Source organism: Chanodichthys erythropterus, chromosome 18 (genome assembly GCF_024489055.1).
Source record: "Chanodichthys erythropterus isolate Z2021 chromosome 18, ASM2448905v1, whole genome shotgun sequence".
NCBI classification, from domain to species: Eukaryota; Metazoa; Chordata; class Actinopteri; order Cypriniformes; family Xenocyprididae; genus Chanodichthys; species Chanodichthys erythropterus.
Genome location: NC_090238.1, coordinates 29,717,848 through 29,736,795, shown reverse-complemented (window position 1 = coordinate 29,736,795; position 18,948 = coordinate 29,717,848). Strand labels below are relative to the sequence as shown.

Genomic DNA, 18,948 nt, shown 5'->3' with positions numbered 1-18,948 from the left:
GTGACATTCTAGAATTATTAACATTTTTAACAGCTTGATCACAACTGTTAAACTGTCAACTTGAGATGTGGATTTGGAAGGAACAAAATACTTTTTTTTTTTTTTTTATTAAATAATATCCAATGTTTTTTGTTTTGTTTTTATTTACACACTTGTGTCAAACTATTATATAAACGCAGTATCACACTCGTAGCCATGCTATATGGCTTATTTATCTGTATTACAGAGTTTCTGTTGTTTCAAATCAACATGCCACTTCTGATGTCAGAAACTTGCGTATCATGTACAATTCAGAGTTTCCCACTTATGAGTTCACCTGTGCTAAGAACACACGTTATTCCTGACTTCACTTAAAGGGCATATTATTCTCATAAAAGCTGCCATGTCTTGGTCATATTTGACTATGAAATTATATTATGCGTAAAGAAAAATGAAACCTGTTGTGGCACTCTGAAGATTAGGTAGTTCCATAAAATGGAATACTTGAAAAGACCCTTTTTGTTTTGTTCTACAAAAGTTGCATAATGTGAAATCACAAGTTGCTGAATAAGGACTACAACCGCCATAAGGATGTGAAATCAGACAACACTTACGTTATGAAACAAAACCTGAAACTCTCTTCAAGTGATGTTAACCACAGACTTTCTTAATTTACTCAAATCAAAAACCACTATTCTAAACAAAAACCCACAGAAAATTTCTAAGAGACCCCAGGATGCCTGCAGACAGGTTGGCCTACAAATTGGAGACTGAAAGTTTCTGTACTTTTTAAACAAGCTGCTCCACCAAAAACATGTGGACCTCGGGATTGATGAACACGAGTCCTCAGTGTATCACGTCTCATTGCTATATTAGTCCTGTATAAGTATGACAAGAAACAATAGTCAATTTTTTTTTTTAAATGGAACAGTATTTTGAACCGTCAGACAATTTTCAAAATCTCTAAAACAAATCTTTTTAAAAAAAAAAAATTATTGAGCATCATATTTGATACATCAGGCTTTCATGGCTCATATAGATTGACATCTGAGCTTATGCTCAAGATGGGAAAAAAATGCATCTTCAGAATTTTATTCAGATGCCCAAACTGAGCAAAAATATGCAATTTAGTGTAGTTGCTGATATTTGTGTGGCCAAAAAGAAAGAAATTTAAGAACTAAAGAGAACTAATTACATAAAATACATAAATATCAGAGGTCACTCTATATATTCTAATAATACATCTTAGTAAGATTATTATATATTATATATATATATATATATATATAAATGCTTAGTTTTATGATCAAAACTCTGCAGTTTTTACTGTGGGAAGCAAAACATAATGCAATAATGATGATTGGGAAATGTACACAAACATTTCTCATGTCTTATTTAATAATACCATTTTAAAATGATGTTTCTAAAGAAAAAAATAAATAAATTATGGATAGTCAGGTAAATCCAAGTTGCTTCAGTCCAGTAAGTGTTCATCTTGAAATATTACTAACAATATAAAAGTTATTACTACATTTGATTTATAAAAATCAATAAATATTTCAAAACAAAAAGACGTGAATCACGACTCTAAGGGGGGCGTTTTTAAAATTTTAAAAGGTGTTTTACTTAATAAATAAAAAGTATAAACTATCAACAACTGCATACAACAGGTCTTTCAGCAAAGTTTTGATCATATAGATAACTTAGAGGCCTTAGAAATTTGTGTATCAAAATGATACAGAACACTTAATAGGGTTAAAATCAATTTTCAGCTACACTAAACAGGAAACCTTCTATAGTACACCCGAGATCATTGATGTTAAACATCTTTTGTTGCTCTTCTTGTGTGACACATCCAGATGAGCACACAGAGCACCTTCTAACTAACTAATGATGCAGACATCCATCATATGCAGTGCTCCAGGAATGGTTTGAAAACCCCTGCTCTAGATCACTGAACATTTGTGATTTACAACCCAACAGAGCGAAGAGGGGGTATTGTAAAACGGAGACAGGCTCTTTGCTCAGTCACAGAATAGGAGGGGGTCCAATAACTTTAGTGGGCTGCTTCCGAATTCCTCCACCGCCCTTCATCTCGTTATGACTTCCCGTACAGATGAAGAACGAGCACCATGAGAAAGTCCCATCAAGATCAGAACATAATAGTGTCTGGGATTAAACCAACTCACCATCCACTATGGAATAAAATCCACATCATATTCAATAATTATGTTTCTAAATCCTCGACAAGATCACTGAAATCTCTTATTTTTCGTGCATTAAAAGAATAATAGCCTAAATGCATTTATTTATCTGGCTCCCGTAAGCTCACAGACAGCACTCGCAGGAATGCACGTGTTTCGTTTGTGCAGTAACGTGAGCGCGTGAATTTTAAGAGCTGGGAGGTCTCGCGCACTGCACACCAATATCAAGTGTGTAAACAAACTATTTCCGTACTCTCTAAAACGCGGTTATCCACTAAATAGTGGCTCAAAAATATGCCTGAGAGTTTCTGAAGAACCCTGTTGTGAGAGAAACAACGGCACGTAAAAGTATGTAACTTGGAAAGAGCAAATAATACAGCTAAAGTCGGGTGAACTCGTCAATATTGGACACACATGAGGAAAAATAACTGCGCGTATGGACTCACCCCAAAACCACCAGTTCGCCGTACTTTACTGGCTCTTTGGTGGGCGCACAGTGCTCCTCTTGACCCGGTGAAAACATGAGGCTTTTCAAACAACACAGCGCCCCTCACTCCAAATTACACGATCAATCCAGCGACGAAAATGGGATAGACTTCAAAGGACGATCCTAACTGCCATATTACCCATTTACCTGCTCCCAATCTTGCGTTGTACTTTTCTTAGAGAGAAAAAAAATCAATGAAATCGTACATCCGACAGAGATTTAAAAATTAAAACGTTGATTCTCGGAGACACTTCATCATTGGAGCAGCGAATAACTTAGCGCTTCCATCCGCTGTAAGAAAAACAGTACTAGTAGGGGGTGGACCGTACCATTCACTTATAACGACTTTACTCGGGGAAGCGTTGGAAGAAACTTTCCAACTATTAAAGTAAATATTCTAACAGTATCATCGTGGGTCAGTGTCTGCTTACATACTTTTGAGGACTGTGTTCTCTTGCATGAACTGTTATGGAAAGTTTGATCCTGATATATTTCACATTTTAATAAAAAAAAAAAACTCGCCCCCCTCTAACGGCACAATCCAACACAACGGCGGTCTGAGGCGGCACCTTCAATTATGTAAACAAAGACTGGAAGTTAGACATATTTAAAGTGGTACACTAAATTATGAGCAGTTTTTTAATTTTTAACTTTATCCATTTGGATACACTATGTAAATAATAATAAAACAATGATAATACATTTTCAATAATAATAATAATATCAATTTGAAAAATGTATTAAGTGTCATGCTAACAGTAATCCGCATATCAGTAATCAAATATTGCTCTGATTTAAAACAACCTCTACAATGTAGTGTATCATACAGGGACATTTCACTAAAAAATTAAAAATGTTATCCTTGTGTCATTTTAAAGGTGCCCTAGAATTGAAAATTGAATTTACCTCGGCATAGTTAAATAATTAGAGTTCTGTACATGGAAATGACATACAGTGAGTCTCAAACACCATTGTTTCCTCCTTCTTATGTAAATTTGATTTGTTTAAAAGACCTCAGAAGAACAGGCGAATCTGTGACACAACAGTCGGGATCATTAATATGTATGCCCCCAATATTTGCATGTGCCAGCCCATGTTCAAGGCATTAGACAAGCCAGTATTAACGTCTGGAGCAGCACAGCCGAATCAACAGACTTTATGCAGGTAAGCAAGCAAGGACAATAGCGAAAAATGGCAGATGGAGCAATACTAACTGACATGATCCATGATATCATGATATTTGTAAATTGTCTTTCTAAATGTTCTGTTAGCATGTTGCTAATGTACTGTTAAATGTGGTTAAACTTACCATCGTTTATTAATGTATTCACGGAGACAAGAGCCATCGCTATTTTAATTTTTAAACCCTTGTAGTCTGTATAATTCATAAATGCATCTTCATTCTTTATAAATCTCTCCAACATTTTGTAATGTTAGCTTTAGCCCTGTTAGCTGCAGCATAGGCTACTATCAAACTCATTCAGAATCAAATGTAAACATCCAAATAAATAAATACTATACTTACATGATCTGATATGCTGCATGACGAACACTTTGTAAAGATCCATTTTGAGAGTTATATTAGCTGTGTGAACTTTGTTTATGCAATGTATATAGTGTTGAGAGCTCGGGGGCGGGGAGCGCGAGATTTAAAGGGGCCGCAGCCTGAATCGGCGCATTTATAATTATGCCCCAAAATAGGCAGTTAAAAATGTAATAATAAAAAATCTATAGGGTATAAGTCCTTAGACTTATATTACATCTTGTGAAAAAGGGTTCTAGGGCACCTTTAAAGTTGTACGGCTTTATTTTTTGTTGCAGAACACAGAAGAATATTTTGAAAAACATTGTGGTCCAAACAACTTTGGACCCCTTTGTAATTTTATCAGGTGGAAAAATCTTTACTTATCTTTAAAACTATCCCTTTAATTTACATTCACATACAATTTGCAGTGAACTTTAAGCTTCTGACATTTTATTATTATTATTACTTTGAATATTATTTTAGAATTTTCTTTTACGGAATTTTCTTTTACGGAAAAATGATTAGCAGTGATAACTATGTAAACTAGGCCTGAGAATATAAACTGTTGACTTACTCTGCTGTAAACCATGGCAGTGTTAAATGCCATCAATTCCATCACAGACATCATGCTGTTCTAACAGCTCAGTCCACATGAATGAGCCATTTGCTTGGAGTTTGCTTTTCTTCAATACATACATCCACAGCAGCATTCACATTCTGTTTAAGTTTGATAATTAAAATTGTAGACTGTATTTTAAGCCTTTTGAAATACTGTAGAAATGTTTATTTTTTTGCTTAAATGATTTGTTCAGCCAAAAAGGAAAATTATTTCATCATTTACACACTCTCATGTTCTTTGCAAACCTGTATGACTTTGTATGGAACAGCAAATGAGATTTGAGGTTGAGTAAATGATGACATTAAATTGTGAAAAAAACATTTTTTTTTTTTTAAAGTTGGCATGAAACAGAAGTAGAGATTTTCTTTCCTATTATGACGAATATGAAATGGTTTCTCAAACAAGAAAAAATGTAGGGTGGGACTTGATATTGTCCATTGTGAATTTATTAGATTGTCATGGTTTACTATAGGTCAATCTCATGTGAGTGACAGGTTGTCACGCTTTCACGCCAGTAAACACGTCATCAGAAAAGAGAAGAGATGTTGTTACAAGAGGGAGGGAAGTTATTTTAATTAAAGCACATAAATTTGAAAAACGGATAAATCATGTATAATATATACTGCAATATTCCATAAAAAAAATAAGAATTGTCGATTTTGATTTCATGGTGACTTTAATATCGTTTTAGCCCGCTTGAAGAATATTGATCTCTTGCCATCTTTTTCCACGGACAAATCACAGTGTATGTTATTATTTAACTGAATGTTGTCAGTTCACTTTCTCTGGATTATTGAAGGCTAAAACAGTTTCTTATTGATCACAGGTGGTGAGGCTCCCACTTGTGTACTTTTGGCCAAACCTCCCGATCAGACTCCTCCATGTGCTTTGACGGCTGTTGAATCATTCACACGTCACTGCTGAATGTGTTACCTCCACACCTTTGTAAAGTATTGTAATTAGCCCACACTGTCAGTGTCACCAGTCCATCTAGAGCAAATTGGGTTTTTGCCGTGGGTTTCACCTCCCTCATCCCTCAAAAAAACAGGGCTCCAAATGACTTCTGCCATAATTAACTTAACACACTGACCTTTATCACCGCTGCAAAGATTTTATTAATCTTGGAATCATTATATTGGTGAATTTCACAAAAACTAAAAGAAAAAGAAAGCAAAAGCAAAGAAATAAGGAAAAATATATTTTGTTTAAAACAAAATAAAGCCTACTTATAATATATAAACAAACACACAATATGACAGTATGTGTTGTACTTAATGCTGATATAAATGTAAATGAGTAATGGGAATTACAAAAAAAAAAAAAAGTAGCATGTCCGGATGCATTACAGTAATAATGGAAATGAGGTCAATGAGCTTAAATATCATGAAAATAATGTCACAATGCTAACGCATATAGGCTAAAAATTGGCTATATTTTCATTTTGCATTACATATTTTATGTATGTTTATTTATGTGTGTGTTTGTTTGTTTTACCTGGAGCTTGTACCATGATGGTAGTTGAACAGGATTAGTTTTGAGTTGACCAATAAAATCAGGCTTTGTTGGTACCATGATGTTGATCATCAACTTTGGCCCTGTTTCAAATGTCACCCTAAGCCCTCGTGATCTTCCTCTGAGTTCAACCTTTCATGGTGTAATGCCACTTTGACTGTCAGGAAAAAGTCTGCTGTGGAGCTCGCCTCAGTACGGGCTCGGCATCGAGGGCGCATATCGGTCGCAAAGGGGGGCGCTCACGTGCACCCTTCTGAAACCCAAAATGACAAATGGGACACCCTACAGTCTTGTGGACATAACAGACATGCGCACGCGATGGCTATTGTTAAGTCCAAAATATCGCGTGTGCACATGAAGTTTAGGACAGAGTTCATGGAACGCGTGAGCATTAAAGTGTGACATCAGTAGCGAACAGCCAATCACATGCCTTAAAACAGAGAAACTGTTTACTAATTAACATATTCAAGGGGAGTGACTTTATTGCGCCAGACTTGTCTCACAGCTGATTGGTCAAATTCAGTTTGAGATCTCTTAGGCCCTGTTCACACCTGGTATAAGATGCGCTTTGGTTGATCGGAAAGGGGTGTACTGTAAACAGGGTGTAAAACGTTTTGAGCTAGTCCACCTTCTACCACTTTCTGAGGTTGTCAAAAACACATTCGACCGGATTGCTTTCCTAATGTAAATGCTCATGTGGTCGAATGAGTTTGAACAGCCACAAAAGACACCTACTCTCTGCCTACTGACCTAATGCATAAACATTATGGGAAGTGCTCTAAGCAGACAGGATTTAAACTTTGTCAGCTGAAGACCCAAGTTTGGTTTGAAGACACAACTTTCACCATTCCTGATGTCTAACACACTCACGGTGTTCACTGTGGTCTTGCGGCTGTCAGAGCAGAAACAAAAGCTTAGCTGATGCTCTCCATGTTTTTCCGTTGTCTCTGGGCATGTTCATGTGTAATTTGCGTGAGCTTATTTTGTCCATTAGATTGAAAAAAATAAGAAAAAAACATGCATTTATCCTCCCATAGACTGATTAAAAGTTGACAAAAGAGACTAAATATAACACGGGAATGTGTCTCCCTCATCTACTTGTGATCCGATCAACCAAAACTTCTCTTGATACCAGGGGTAATAACAGGTGTAAACAGGGCCTTTCCTAGAACACAACCTGTCCCGGAGCAGGTTAGCCACAGAGCACAAGTTACTATTGCAATGAACTCAGTTAAAAGCCAAGCCACTTTTAAGATGGCAAAAACCCAGGGTTGGCGCAAACTAAACTGAAACATACCTAGCTATCCACCTAAACAAGCTTCATGGAACAGGTCAAATATCACTGTCAAGTTTATTTGTATAGCACCATTAGAAACAACACAAGTTGAAAGATAGTGTATATTTTAAAATGTTCTCTTAATCGTCCAAAGAACATTTACATATAACCCCCTACTAATAAACAAACTTATAAACCAGATATCAATACTCTCTCTTCTTTAAATACATCAGATTCATTTTGAGAGAATTTTAATTAAACATCTATTTAGAACATTCCAGTTCTTGTAATTAATTACTGCAGCACTAATCTGTTTTAATCTGTCAGTTGCACGGCAGGCGTGTCCAATAATGTGCTTCTACTGTTCTTACATTAATGTCACTTCTGAGTAAACAAAAACAAGAAGCTTCTGCTTGGAATGTTGATGAAAAACAATGTTGTGTCAATGTCTTAAATATTTCTCAATTTTTCCCACTTGCTGACAGCCTCTTATGACCACATGTGTGTTGCGTATATAGGCAGGGTTTTTTATGAATTACAGTCAACCCCTCCACACACGTGCCTGGACCAAGGATCAAAGGCTTGGTCGCTCATTCCTTCTTGATTGATAGCAGATGCAATGAACTGCTGCTCCTGAATGGCATGTGTCTGGTTTAGATCTTTGTACTATAAGAATATAACTGCACGTACAAAGGAGAAATTAGTAGGCATGACGCATGACCATAGAGAGAATGATTGCGCAACTTAGACAGAGTGAAGGTCTGGACTGAATCATAATTTCTTTTCAATTCATATGCTATATGAGAACACAAAACTCATGATGATCTGAAGAAAATATTGCAATGCTAGATTATTTTGTGGGTGGTTGTCAGGGCGTCGTTATGCTGTGTTTTTAGTGCCTTAAGACTAAGATGCCTAAAGCGCTAAAGAGCACATTGTTACCAGTTACATTTATGTAAGTTCAAAAGGATCCGTATGACTAAGTACAGAGTCAGATCTAATTCACAATGACTGTTTCTACAACAGCAAAGTCAGTAAATTATGTTGCTATTACTCAACATGTGTAAGTCTAGGAGACTGTGAGAGCTTCATAAGGATCTTTGAGCACGTCGACTCATGTAAGTTATTGCTTCGGGTCACAGGAGTCATGTCACGCTCTGCGTTCATGTGATATTTTACACCACTTCCAAAATGGACACCTAAAGTAGGAAAACCCTGTTTAGCCACCTCTGATGATCAATGGCTATGGAATATATTTCCATACTATCCTAATCTGCAGTATAGGATACCCTTGTAAAAAAGAAGTACACTTTAGCATACTTTTTAAAAGTGTACTTATTATGGAAAAATATACAATAAAAGCGGCAACCCATCAGACACACAATATCCACAGTTCATAACTCCTAAATTTTGTGAATCTTTTTGAATGATTCTTTAAAAGAACCGACTCTTAAGAGTCATTTGTCTGTGAAACCGACTACACAGATCACAGTTTAATTTTCATTCTAACAGTTATTGTTACATTATAACAGAATAACAATCAACGATAAGGAGAAGAAAGAATAAACCTACGGAGCCCCGCACATGACATGCAAGAAAAAAAATTAAAACGTGCGCACAATTTACTAATTCATTCCATCGATTTACTAAATCATGCGCATGATTTACTATTTCGTTCTCTCGGTTTACTAAACCATGCGCATGACTTACTAATTCGTTCCCTCGATTTACTGAATCGTGCGCGCGATTTAATATTTCGTTCCCCTCGATTTATAACTCATGCACATGATTTACTATTTCGTTCTCTCGGTTTACTAAATAATGCGCATGACTTACTAATTCGTTCCCTCGATTTACTGAATCATGCGTATGATTTACTAATTCGTTCCATCGATTTATAAATCATGCACATGATTTACTATTTCGTTCTCTCGGTTTACTAAATAATGTGCATGACTTACTAATTTGTTCCCTCGATTTACTGAATCATGCGCGCGATTTAATATTTCGTTCCCCTCGATTTATAAATCATGCGCATGATTTACTATTTCGTTCTCTCGGTTTACTAAATAATGCACATGACTTATTAATTCGTTCCCCCGATTTACTGAATCGTGTGCACGATTTAATATTTTGTTCCCTCGATTTATAAATCATGCGCATGATTTACTATTTCGTTCTCTCGGTTTACTAAATAATGCGCATGACTTACTATTTCGTTCCCTCGATTTACTGAATCATGCGTATGATTTACTAATTCGTTCCATCGATTTATAAATCATGCACATGATTTACTATTTCGTTCTCTCGGTTTACTAAATAATGCGCATGACTTACTAATTCGTTCCCTCGATTTACTGAATCATGCGTATGATTTACTAATTCGTTCCATCGATTTATAAATCATGCACATGATTTACTATTTCGTTCTCTCGGTTTACTAAATAATGTGCATGACTTACTAATTCGTTCCCTCGATTTACTGAATCATGCGCGCGATTTAATATTTCGTTCCCCTCGATTTATAAATCATGCGCATGATTTACTATTTCGTTCTCTCGGTTTACTAAATAATGCACATGACTTATTAATTCGTTCCCCCGATTTACTGAATCGTGTGCACGATTTAATATTTTGTTCCTTCGATTTATAAATCATGCGCATGATTTACTATTTCGTTCTCTCGGTTTACTAAATAATGCGCATGACTTACTAATTAGTTCCCTCGATTTACTGAATCGTGCGCACAATTTAATATTTTGTTCCCTCGATTTATAAATCATGCGCATGATTTACTATTTCGTTCTCTCGGTTTACTAAATAATGCGCATGACTTACTATTTCGTTCCCTCGATTTACTGAATCATGCGTATGATTTACTAATTCGTTCCATCGATTTATAAATCATGCACATGATTTACTATTTCGTTCTCTCGGTTTACTAAATAATGCGCATGACTTACTAATTCGTTCCCTCGATTTACTGAATCATGCGTATGATTTACTAATTCGTTCCATCGATTTATAAATCATGCACATGATTTACTATTTCGTTCTCTCGGTTTACTAAATAATGCGCATGACTTACCATTTCGTTCCCTCGATTTACTGAATCATGCGTATGATTTACTAATTCGTTCCATCGATTTATAAATCATGCACATGATTTACTATTTCGTTCTCTCGGTTTACTAAATAATGCGCATGGCTTACTAATTCGTTCCCCCGATTTACTGAATCGTGTGCACGATTTAATATTTCGTTCCCTCGATTTATAAATCATGCGCATGATTTACTATTTCGTTCTCTCGGTTTACTAAATCGTGCGCACGATTTACTAATTCGTTCCCTCAATTTACTGAATCGTGTGCACGATTTACTATTTCATTCCCTTCATTTATAAATCATGCGCATTATTTATAAATTGAGGGAACGAAATATTAAATCATGCACACGTTTTAGTAAATAGAGGGAAAGAAATTGTAAAATGAGGGAACGAATTAAAAGATTGTGTGCATGATTTAGCCTACTATTTTTTTCCTGCATGCCATATCCGGGGCTCCGTACAAACTTGTTCAGCTGTAGCATTAAAGTCACCATGAAATCAAAATGGACAGTTCTTATTTTTTTATGGAATATTGCTGTATATACATTAAAAAAATCATGTGCCCTTGTAATCTTTAATCAAAATATCTTCCCTTCCCTCTTGCATCAACATCTCTTCTCTGATGATGTGTTTACTGGCGTGAGGGCGGGGCAACCTGTCACTCACATGACATCACAGCAATAGCAAACTATAACACTCCAATCAATTCCCAACGGACAAAATAAAGTACCGCCCTATTTTTTTCTTGTTCAAGAGGCCATTTCCCTCGCATATACATCACAATAGGGACGAAAAGTCTATCGTATCTTTCGTTTGAACACGACTTGCACTCTCAGAAATGTCTGGAATGGCCATAGCCGCTAATTAGGGTCCACACGTTTTTTGTACATCTAATATAGCCTACATTATACTTTACCTCCATGCCAGTGTATAGACCTTAAACGATAGTAAAATGACCATAGTTCAAATGTCATGGACAGAGGCAGGTCTGGGATCAGCTGATAGCAGTGTGATACAGTGAGGGAATGGCTGGAATGTGCTGAGACTACGCTAGCGAGTCTGCTGATCTCAGAGCCATACAAAAGTCTTGTTGTTATCCTTTAACTTGTTCTTCACCCTTCATTAAAGTCTAAATCATTATAAATGTGGGATCGAAAAAAAAACAAAGGTAAGTGAAAATGTGTGATGTACTTTGAATTTCAAGCATTGTATGAACATTACGCACACGTAATTCATTTAAAGGGACAGTACACCTAAAAAAATGCATCTCATCACCCTTATGCTTTTTTTCATAAAAGAGCAGCTCCTACATTCTACTAGATGACTCATTTTGTGTTCCATGGTAAGAAAAATCAGAAGTCCACTTGGTGTGTGTAATATGAGAATAACTAAATAATTGTTAATTATAAATAATTGATCATTAAAATAAATAACTGTATTGTTTTGTTGTAATAAAGTCTGATTTAACCACTATAGCTGTTTTCGTCTTTTACAGAGAATGAGCAAATGTTCATCATGATAAATAATGGGACTGTGTATTTTGTTATATTATGAAACTTACAGGATCCCGTCCAAATGATGGATTACTAGTAGGCATTAAAAGATTACTGCCCCCTGCTGTAGTGTACGAGTCATTGCATGTTCATTTTCTCAAAACACTACGAGTTCAAGTTTGTCAGTGAGATTTTTTTAAATAAATACATTTTTTTTCGCCTTAAATTGATCAAAAGTTACAGTAAAGACTTTTACATCGTTAGAAAATAATACTTTAAATAAATGCTGGTGAATTTTCTTTAAACAAAAGATTTCTTAAAAAAAAAAAAAAAAAGTAGCCTATTATGGTTTCCACAAAAATTTTAAGCAGCACAACTGTTTTCAACATTAATAATAAAAACGTTTCTTGAGCATCAAATCAACATATTAGAATGATTTCCGAAAGATCATGTCACACTGAAGACTGGAGTAATGATGTTGAAAATTTAAATTTAATTTAAAAAATATATTAAGTCATATTAAAGATTAACAATATTGCTGTTTTTACTGTATTTGTGATCAAATAAATGCAGTTTTTTGGTCATAAACAATACAAAAATCTCACCAATCCTAATTTTTTTAACAGTAGTGTACAATAATATTGTTTTAAAATGTTTTTTTACTATAGGAGCAAAACACACCCAGAATATCCATATTAAAATGCACCCAAATGTGTAATTTGATGTTAGCCTGGTTTAAAATTGACATTTTAATTTCTTTGTTGCTTTCCTTCAAAAACTGTAGCTTTCCAAGGTAAGATTAATTGTAAATCAACACTTATAAAAAAAATAAATAAAAAAAAAAATAAAAAAATGGAGGCCACACTGCATTTTTAAATCAAGCATCCCTTTTATTACTGGTCACCTGTTTTACAAAAATGAAATATCAGTGTTAATGAAATTAGCAACAGTATAGAGTGTGATGATAACAGATGAGGAGGATGCAATTAAATTAACCCATCTTTTACCAATGATCCCATAATATATCCCTCATCACAACAGGCCCCCAGGAAAACAAATAATAAATTCAGCATAATTAGTCAGGAAAAGCATTTATTGGTTTAAACGGATCTCTTGTATGTGCCTCTGAGTTTAGGGTTTCAAAACAAGAGCTGAAAACACATAGTGAGCGTCAGTAGATCCTAACAGTTATTTTATATTTAAAACAACACAAATATCCTCAATGTTCTTTATACGAAAGGATAAAAACCTCTCTGGTCAAAGAGAGCTAACAAAAAGTAGTATTCAAAGTATTCGGACTGGAAAATGGTCAAATGAAACATCAACGAGTCTAAGCGTCTCGTCTGTCGGATGCTTTTACTCTTTAAGTCTACTGAATATGAGGAATGCAGGTAGAGGAGTTGACACAGCATGAGAAAGGATCCGGTTCACCGAGTGCACGTCGTCAGGGTCCGTCAGCGCCTTTCTGGGAGAATGGGACCCCAGGTTGGAGTGTGCAGGGATTGTGGGTTGCTTTAACTGGAGATCACATAGTAGATCAGGTGCAGTAAACAGGGCTGGAATCTGACAGTGGGTTACTGTGGTTCGATGTCATGTGGCTTTATGAGAGCGCACTGAAGCCTTCCTCCATTTCTTTACAGTTTATAATTAGAGTATAATTTATCCCCATCATCCTGAAACAAAAAGAAAATAAGACACTTGTTTATCATAGTTGAGAAAAACAGAACGATCAATGAATTTACAGTAATCAGATGATATTCTTTTTTGTAATTTCTGTAAATGTTTATTTTAAAGTTTTATGCTGCAAAATAAAAAAAAAGAAGTTTTTTTTATATATGTACAGTACAGTCCAAAAGTTTGGAACCACTAAGATTTTTAATGTTTTTAAAAAGTTTCGTCTGCTCACCAAGGCTACATTTATTTAATTAAAAATACAGAAAAAAACAGTAATATTGTGAAATATTATTACAATTTAAAATAACTGTGTACTATTTAAATATATTTGACAAAGTAATTTATTCTTGTGATGGCAAAGCTGAATTTTCAGCATCGTTACTCCAGTCTTCAGTGTCACATGATCCTTCAGAAATCATTCTAATATGCTGATCTGCTGCTCAAGAAACATTTAATGTGTACAATTGTACAAAATATTTGTGTACAATATTTTTTTTTCAGGATTATATGATGAATAGAAAGTTCAAAAGAACAGTGTTTATCTGAAATCTAATCTTTTGTAACATTATAAATGTCTTTACTGCCACTTTTGATTGATTTAATGCATCCTTGCTGAATAAAATTTCTTTTTATAATTTCTTTTCAAAAAAATAAAAATTCTTACTGACCCCAAACTTTTGAACGGTAGTGTATAATGCTACAGAAGCTTTGTATTTCAGATAAATGCTGTTCTTTTGAACTTTCTATTCATCAAGGAATCCTGAAAAAAAAAAAAAAAGTACATAAATGTTTCTTGAGCAACAAATCAGCATATTAGAATGATTTCTGAAGGATCATGTGACACTGAAGACTGGAGTAATGATGCTGAAAATTCAGCTTTGCATCACAGGAATAAATTACTTTGTCAAATATATTTAAATAGTACACAGTTATTTAAAATTGTAATAATATTTCACAATATTACTGTTTTTACTGTATTTTTAATTAAATAAATGTAGCCTTGGTGAGCAGACGAAACTTCTTTTAAAAACATTAAAAATCTTAGTGGTTCCAAACTTTTGGACTGTACTGTATATAATATGCCAGAAAAACCTCTATAGCCAATATTGGGTAAAAAGCCAATTTTAAAATGTGTAATGCATGTATGTAATAATTTTTATATGTTAACTACAGTGAAAGGCACAAGACCACAATGCAGATGGCATGAACTGAGGGATTTGAAAATGTTGTAAAAGCGTCAAGGTTTTTATTACTCAGCAAGTGAGTAAGGTATTTTATTGAACAGATAAATTGCCATATATAGCTCTCTAACAGAGTTCATTGTAAAGCATTATCTATTGTGAAGGGTCATTTCATTACAGTTGTTGTAGAGCTGTGCTGGAATTTATTTTCTATTAATGACTATAGCTACAGTAACGTCTTCAGCAGGTCAGCTTTCCATCTAAACTGGTTGTATCTCTTAAGCCCGGGATACATTGCATGATTTTTGCAATCCTCTAAGATCATTACAGAGGTAAGCAGTTTAAGTTTTAGCGCCATGTCGTGTTGATTTCATGTTGCATTTTTATTGGCTGGTCAGATGTAGGTCGTAGCAGCAGATACACTGTGCAATGATCATGCTGAATTTCTGACACTGTCAGAAAACTATGGTAGGCTATCTTTGGTCTCAAGTTTGAACCTCTCTCACTGTACGACACAGGACCACCGATTAAGAGCCACAATCACAGAAATCGCCATGATTGTTTCATGATGGCAATCTTTCTTCTGGGACAGCCAAATATTGTGCAGTCTATCCCGGGCTTTAAGCCTAGTAGTGAATGTGTTATGAGCTGAGGATAATCTCTCTCTCTTTTTTAGTTATGAAGAAGATCCAAATTCATCCAGAGTAACACAGAGCCCAACCAAACACAACCAAACCAATGTTCCTCCGCAAAATGCATGCAGTTTTGTTTAACCGCTAAAGGGCCAAAAGTTACAGTGTACATTTAAGTCCATTGAGCATTTGTGTTTTTTGAGTGCTCATTCATGAAAACCAACAGCTCATGGTCAGTCATTTATATATGTAATAATAATAATACCCTTTCTTGTCCCTTGGTAAGCTGTCTGTTGACAGACTGAAGTAGTTCCTGTAGTTCCTGAACAGTCTGATTCAACCCTGCAGTCATCTTCTCCTTACGGTCAATCTCCTCCTAAGAACATGAGTCACAAAAAAAAAAAGAAGATATTTTTAAAATTTCAAAATGTTCAAACACGTAAACTCAACGACCATGCTTTCAAAATACAGGAGCCAGTTGTTCAAATTGTTTTGTCTGGATTTGGAAATCTCACGTTTTGCTATCCAGGATCAGGTAATCCATCTTACTTTTGTGATTGTTTTTCAAAGCAAAATTGGATTGGATCACCCTGATCCAGATATATGTATTTTCAGATTACCAAATCTGGATTACTAGCGCTAAAGGGACATGGTGATAGAAAGAATTTGAGATTGGGGGAGGGAAAAACAAAACAAAAAACAAAACACATTTAAATGCTTTTGCATTCTTTCAGAAAAGTTCAGCATAGCGCTCACCCGAGAAACCTTGCGTTCGATCGCTGGGCCCTATTTTAACGATCTAAACGCAAAGTGTAAAGCGCACGGCGCAGGTGCACTCAGGGCGTGTCCAAATCCACTTTTGCTATTTTAACGACGGAAAAACGGTCCGTGCGCCGGGGCGTATTTTTGAAATGGGTTGTCCCTATTCTCTTAATGAGTAATGGGCGTAACGTTCAATAAACCAATCAGAGTGTCATCTCCCATTCCCTTTAAGAGCGAGATGCACTCGCGCCATTGGCGGATTGCTATTTACATGCCAGAATTTGTTGGCGGAAAAAATGAACGCTTTTCAAGCGAAGAAACCGATCTGCTCGTGCGCAAAGTTAAACGTTTAGTTAGAAGTTAAACGAAGTTACATTTTTATATTTATGTAGCCTACACAATAATATTCTTTTACACTGTAATCCTTTTGTTTTTAATATTTGGCATGTTTGTGTGATGCGTATCCCTGTGTGTAATAAGCAAAATCAACGCGCACAGTGGACGCGCCCAGAGGTGCAGTTTCTACCAACGCGCTCTAACAAAAAAATATTGCGCCATTGACTTTAGACTTTAGACCAGGTTTGAGTTGATCTATGGCGCAGTCTATTTTCAGCTCCTTAAAATAGCAATGCACCGGCAATGCGCCTGAACACACCTCTTTTTTAGACCAGCACGCCCATGGGCGCACTAACTGGCGCAAATGCATTTACTAATTTAAGGACGTGGCGCTGAACGGGAAAACGCGAACGGCGCCGGACGCAAACTAGCAAACACACTTGCGCTGCGCCTTGTGTTACATTGCGCCGGGTGTATTATAGGGCCCTTTGAATTAAAATATAATATTTTTGTTTGACATTTACAGCTGGGGATTATTTTATTACACCAAAATCTCTTTTTTTTTACTTTACAGTAGGTTACTGAAAGGCTAAATATGTAGCCTAATGTCTACTTCTAATTTATTACTTTAACAGTCAAACCAACCAAGAGCAAAATAATAAAAAAAGGTGTATGTATATTACATGACAAAAATTTTGTATTTTTTTTGACCACCAAGTTATATTACATTTTTGTTCCTGAAATCCACACAAATCCAAATTTTTTGGATTAAAGGTATCCCAATCAAATCTGATTTTTATTGAGATCTAACTTCACTTTTCTCAGCTGTTTTGCAATAAACTAGTCTAATGTAATTTTCATCAATGTACAGTTCTGCAACAGTAATAATCAGAAACCTATAGGAAAAAAGCTGTATTTTATAGTTTAAATGAGCACAACCGTATGAAGTCTGTTCTCCGTAACTTCACACAGGTGTCCTAATAGCATAACCACAGGTGGAGTTCATCAAACTGACAATGAACATGATCATAGTTAGGGTAACCCTAACCCACTAACTAACATCGGAGAACCAGAAAGTGTCCACATATCTTTTGTCTTCATGTTAAACAGTATATCATTTTGTAACAAAGTACTTACCGTTTGCGTGAGGCCGCTGGTCTCTATCAGGTCAGCTTGGCCTGCTTCTTTAACAATCTCTGCCTGAATCAGTTCCAGAGACTGCTGGGCCTGACCACGGTACACAACAAAAAAAAAACCTTATAGCAAACAAGCTTCTTAACCATTTAATTGATAGAAAGATCCTCCTGCATCAAGCTTTACCTTATAAAGGTCTCCAGCCACTTTCTGTCGCTCAGTCTCCTCCGTCTCGAGCTTACACAACGTCTCAGTCAGCCGAGTCTTGAGCTGAATAAAAACCCAGGTCAAATATCACTTTACTGACATATGTACAAGTCAAAGATGGAACTTATAAAGGGATAGTTCACCTAAAAAATGAAAATCAATTACTCACCATCAACTCTTTAAAAACCTGTATAATTTACTTTCTTCTGTGGAACACAAGAGGAGCAGAATGTCCAAGCTACTATTTTCCATTCAATAAAAGTTGAGCATGGCTGTCAGGGAAGATTTTCAGTGAATAATGTCTTAGACTTCAGTTTGTTCCTAACACAAAGTTATCGTATGTCTTCAGAAGACTATTTTAGTGATGCTTTTTATGGCTTTTTGGAGGTGAACAGCCAAAAAGGCCAAAAAACAAAACACTTCAAAATCCCCATTCACTTTCATTGTATGGAAGAGAGCAGCTCGGACACTCGGCTAAACATCTGCTTCAGCGTTCCACAGAAGAAAGATTGACACTGGTTTGGAATGACATAAATAATGACAATTTGAAGAGAAATATCCATTTAAGAAATACTGTCAACCATGTAGAAAACGTGAGTTTTTTCTAAGACACAAATGTTTGCATTAAAAATTTGGTTACAACTCTCTAATAGCTTATTCAAGTGTATACTGACAAGGAAATGGACATTTAAATTGTGTAAATTTAGGTTTCCTTTACAAAAGGGTGGAGCATGTGATAATGTCAAAAAAGCACAAACACTGAGGATTTGATACTAGTTCAGAGAATAAAAGGTTACAAAAACAGACAATGGACAAACATT

General features: G+C 35.5%; 2 protein-coding genes across 4 annotated transcripts in view; both read right to left on the bottom strand.

The window, feature by feature from the left end:
• Positions 1–2,960, bottom strand: part of peli2 (pellino E3 ubiquitin protein ligase family member 2) — a 28,764-nt gene extending 25,804 nt beyond the window's left edge. The window contains exon 1 of the mRNA XM_067367857.1: positions 2,630–2,960. Within this exon, the coding sequence (XP_067223958.1) occupies positions 2,630–2,706 (77 nt within the window). The 5' untranslated portion in view covers positions 2,707–2,960. The remainder of the gene's footprint in view (positions 1–2,629) is intronic.
• A 10,118-nt stretch (positions 2,961–13,078) lies between these two features.
• ktn1 (kinectin 1) overlaps positions 13,079–18,948 on the bottom strand; it is a 51,630-nt gene continuing 45,760 nt past the window's right edge. For all 3 annotated transcript variants that reach the window (XM_067366590.1, XM_067366591.1, XM_067366592.1), the window contains 4 exons: positions 18,107–18,190; positions 17,924–18,013; positions 15,954–16,064; positions 13,079–13,874 (listed from right to left, as the gene is read on the bottom strand). In XM_067366590.1, coding sequence (XP_067222691.1) covers positions 13,836–13,874; positions 15,954–16,064; positions 17,924–18,013; positions 18,107–18,190 — 324 coding nt within the window. In that variant the 3' untranslated portion in view covers positions 13,079–13,835. The remainder of the gene's footprint in view (positions 13,875–15,953; positions 16,065–17,923; positions 18,014–18,106; positions 18,191–18,948) is intronic.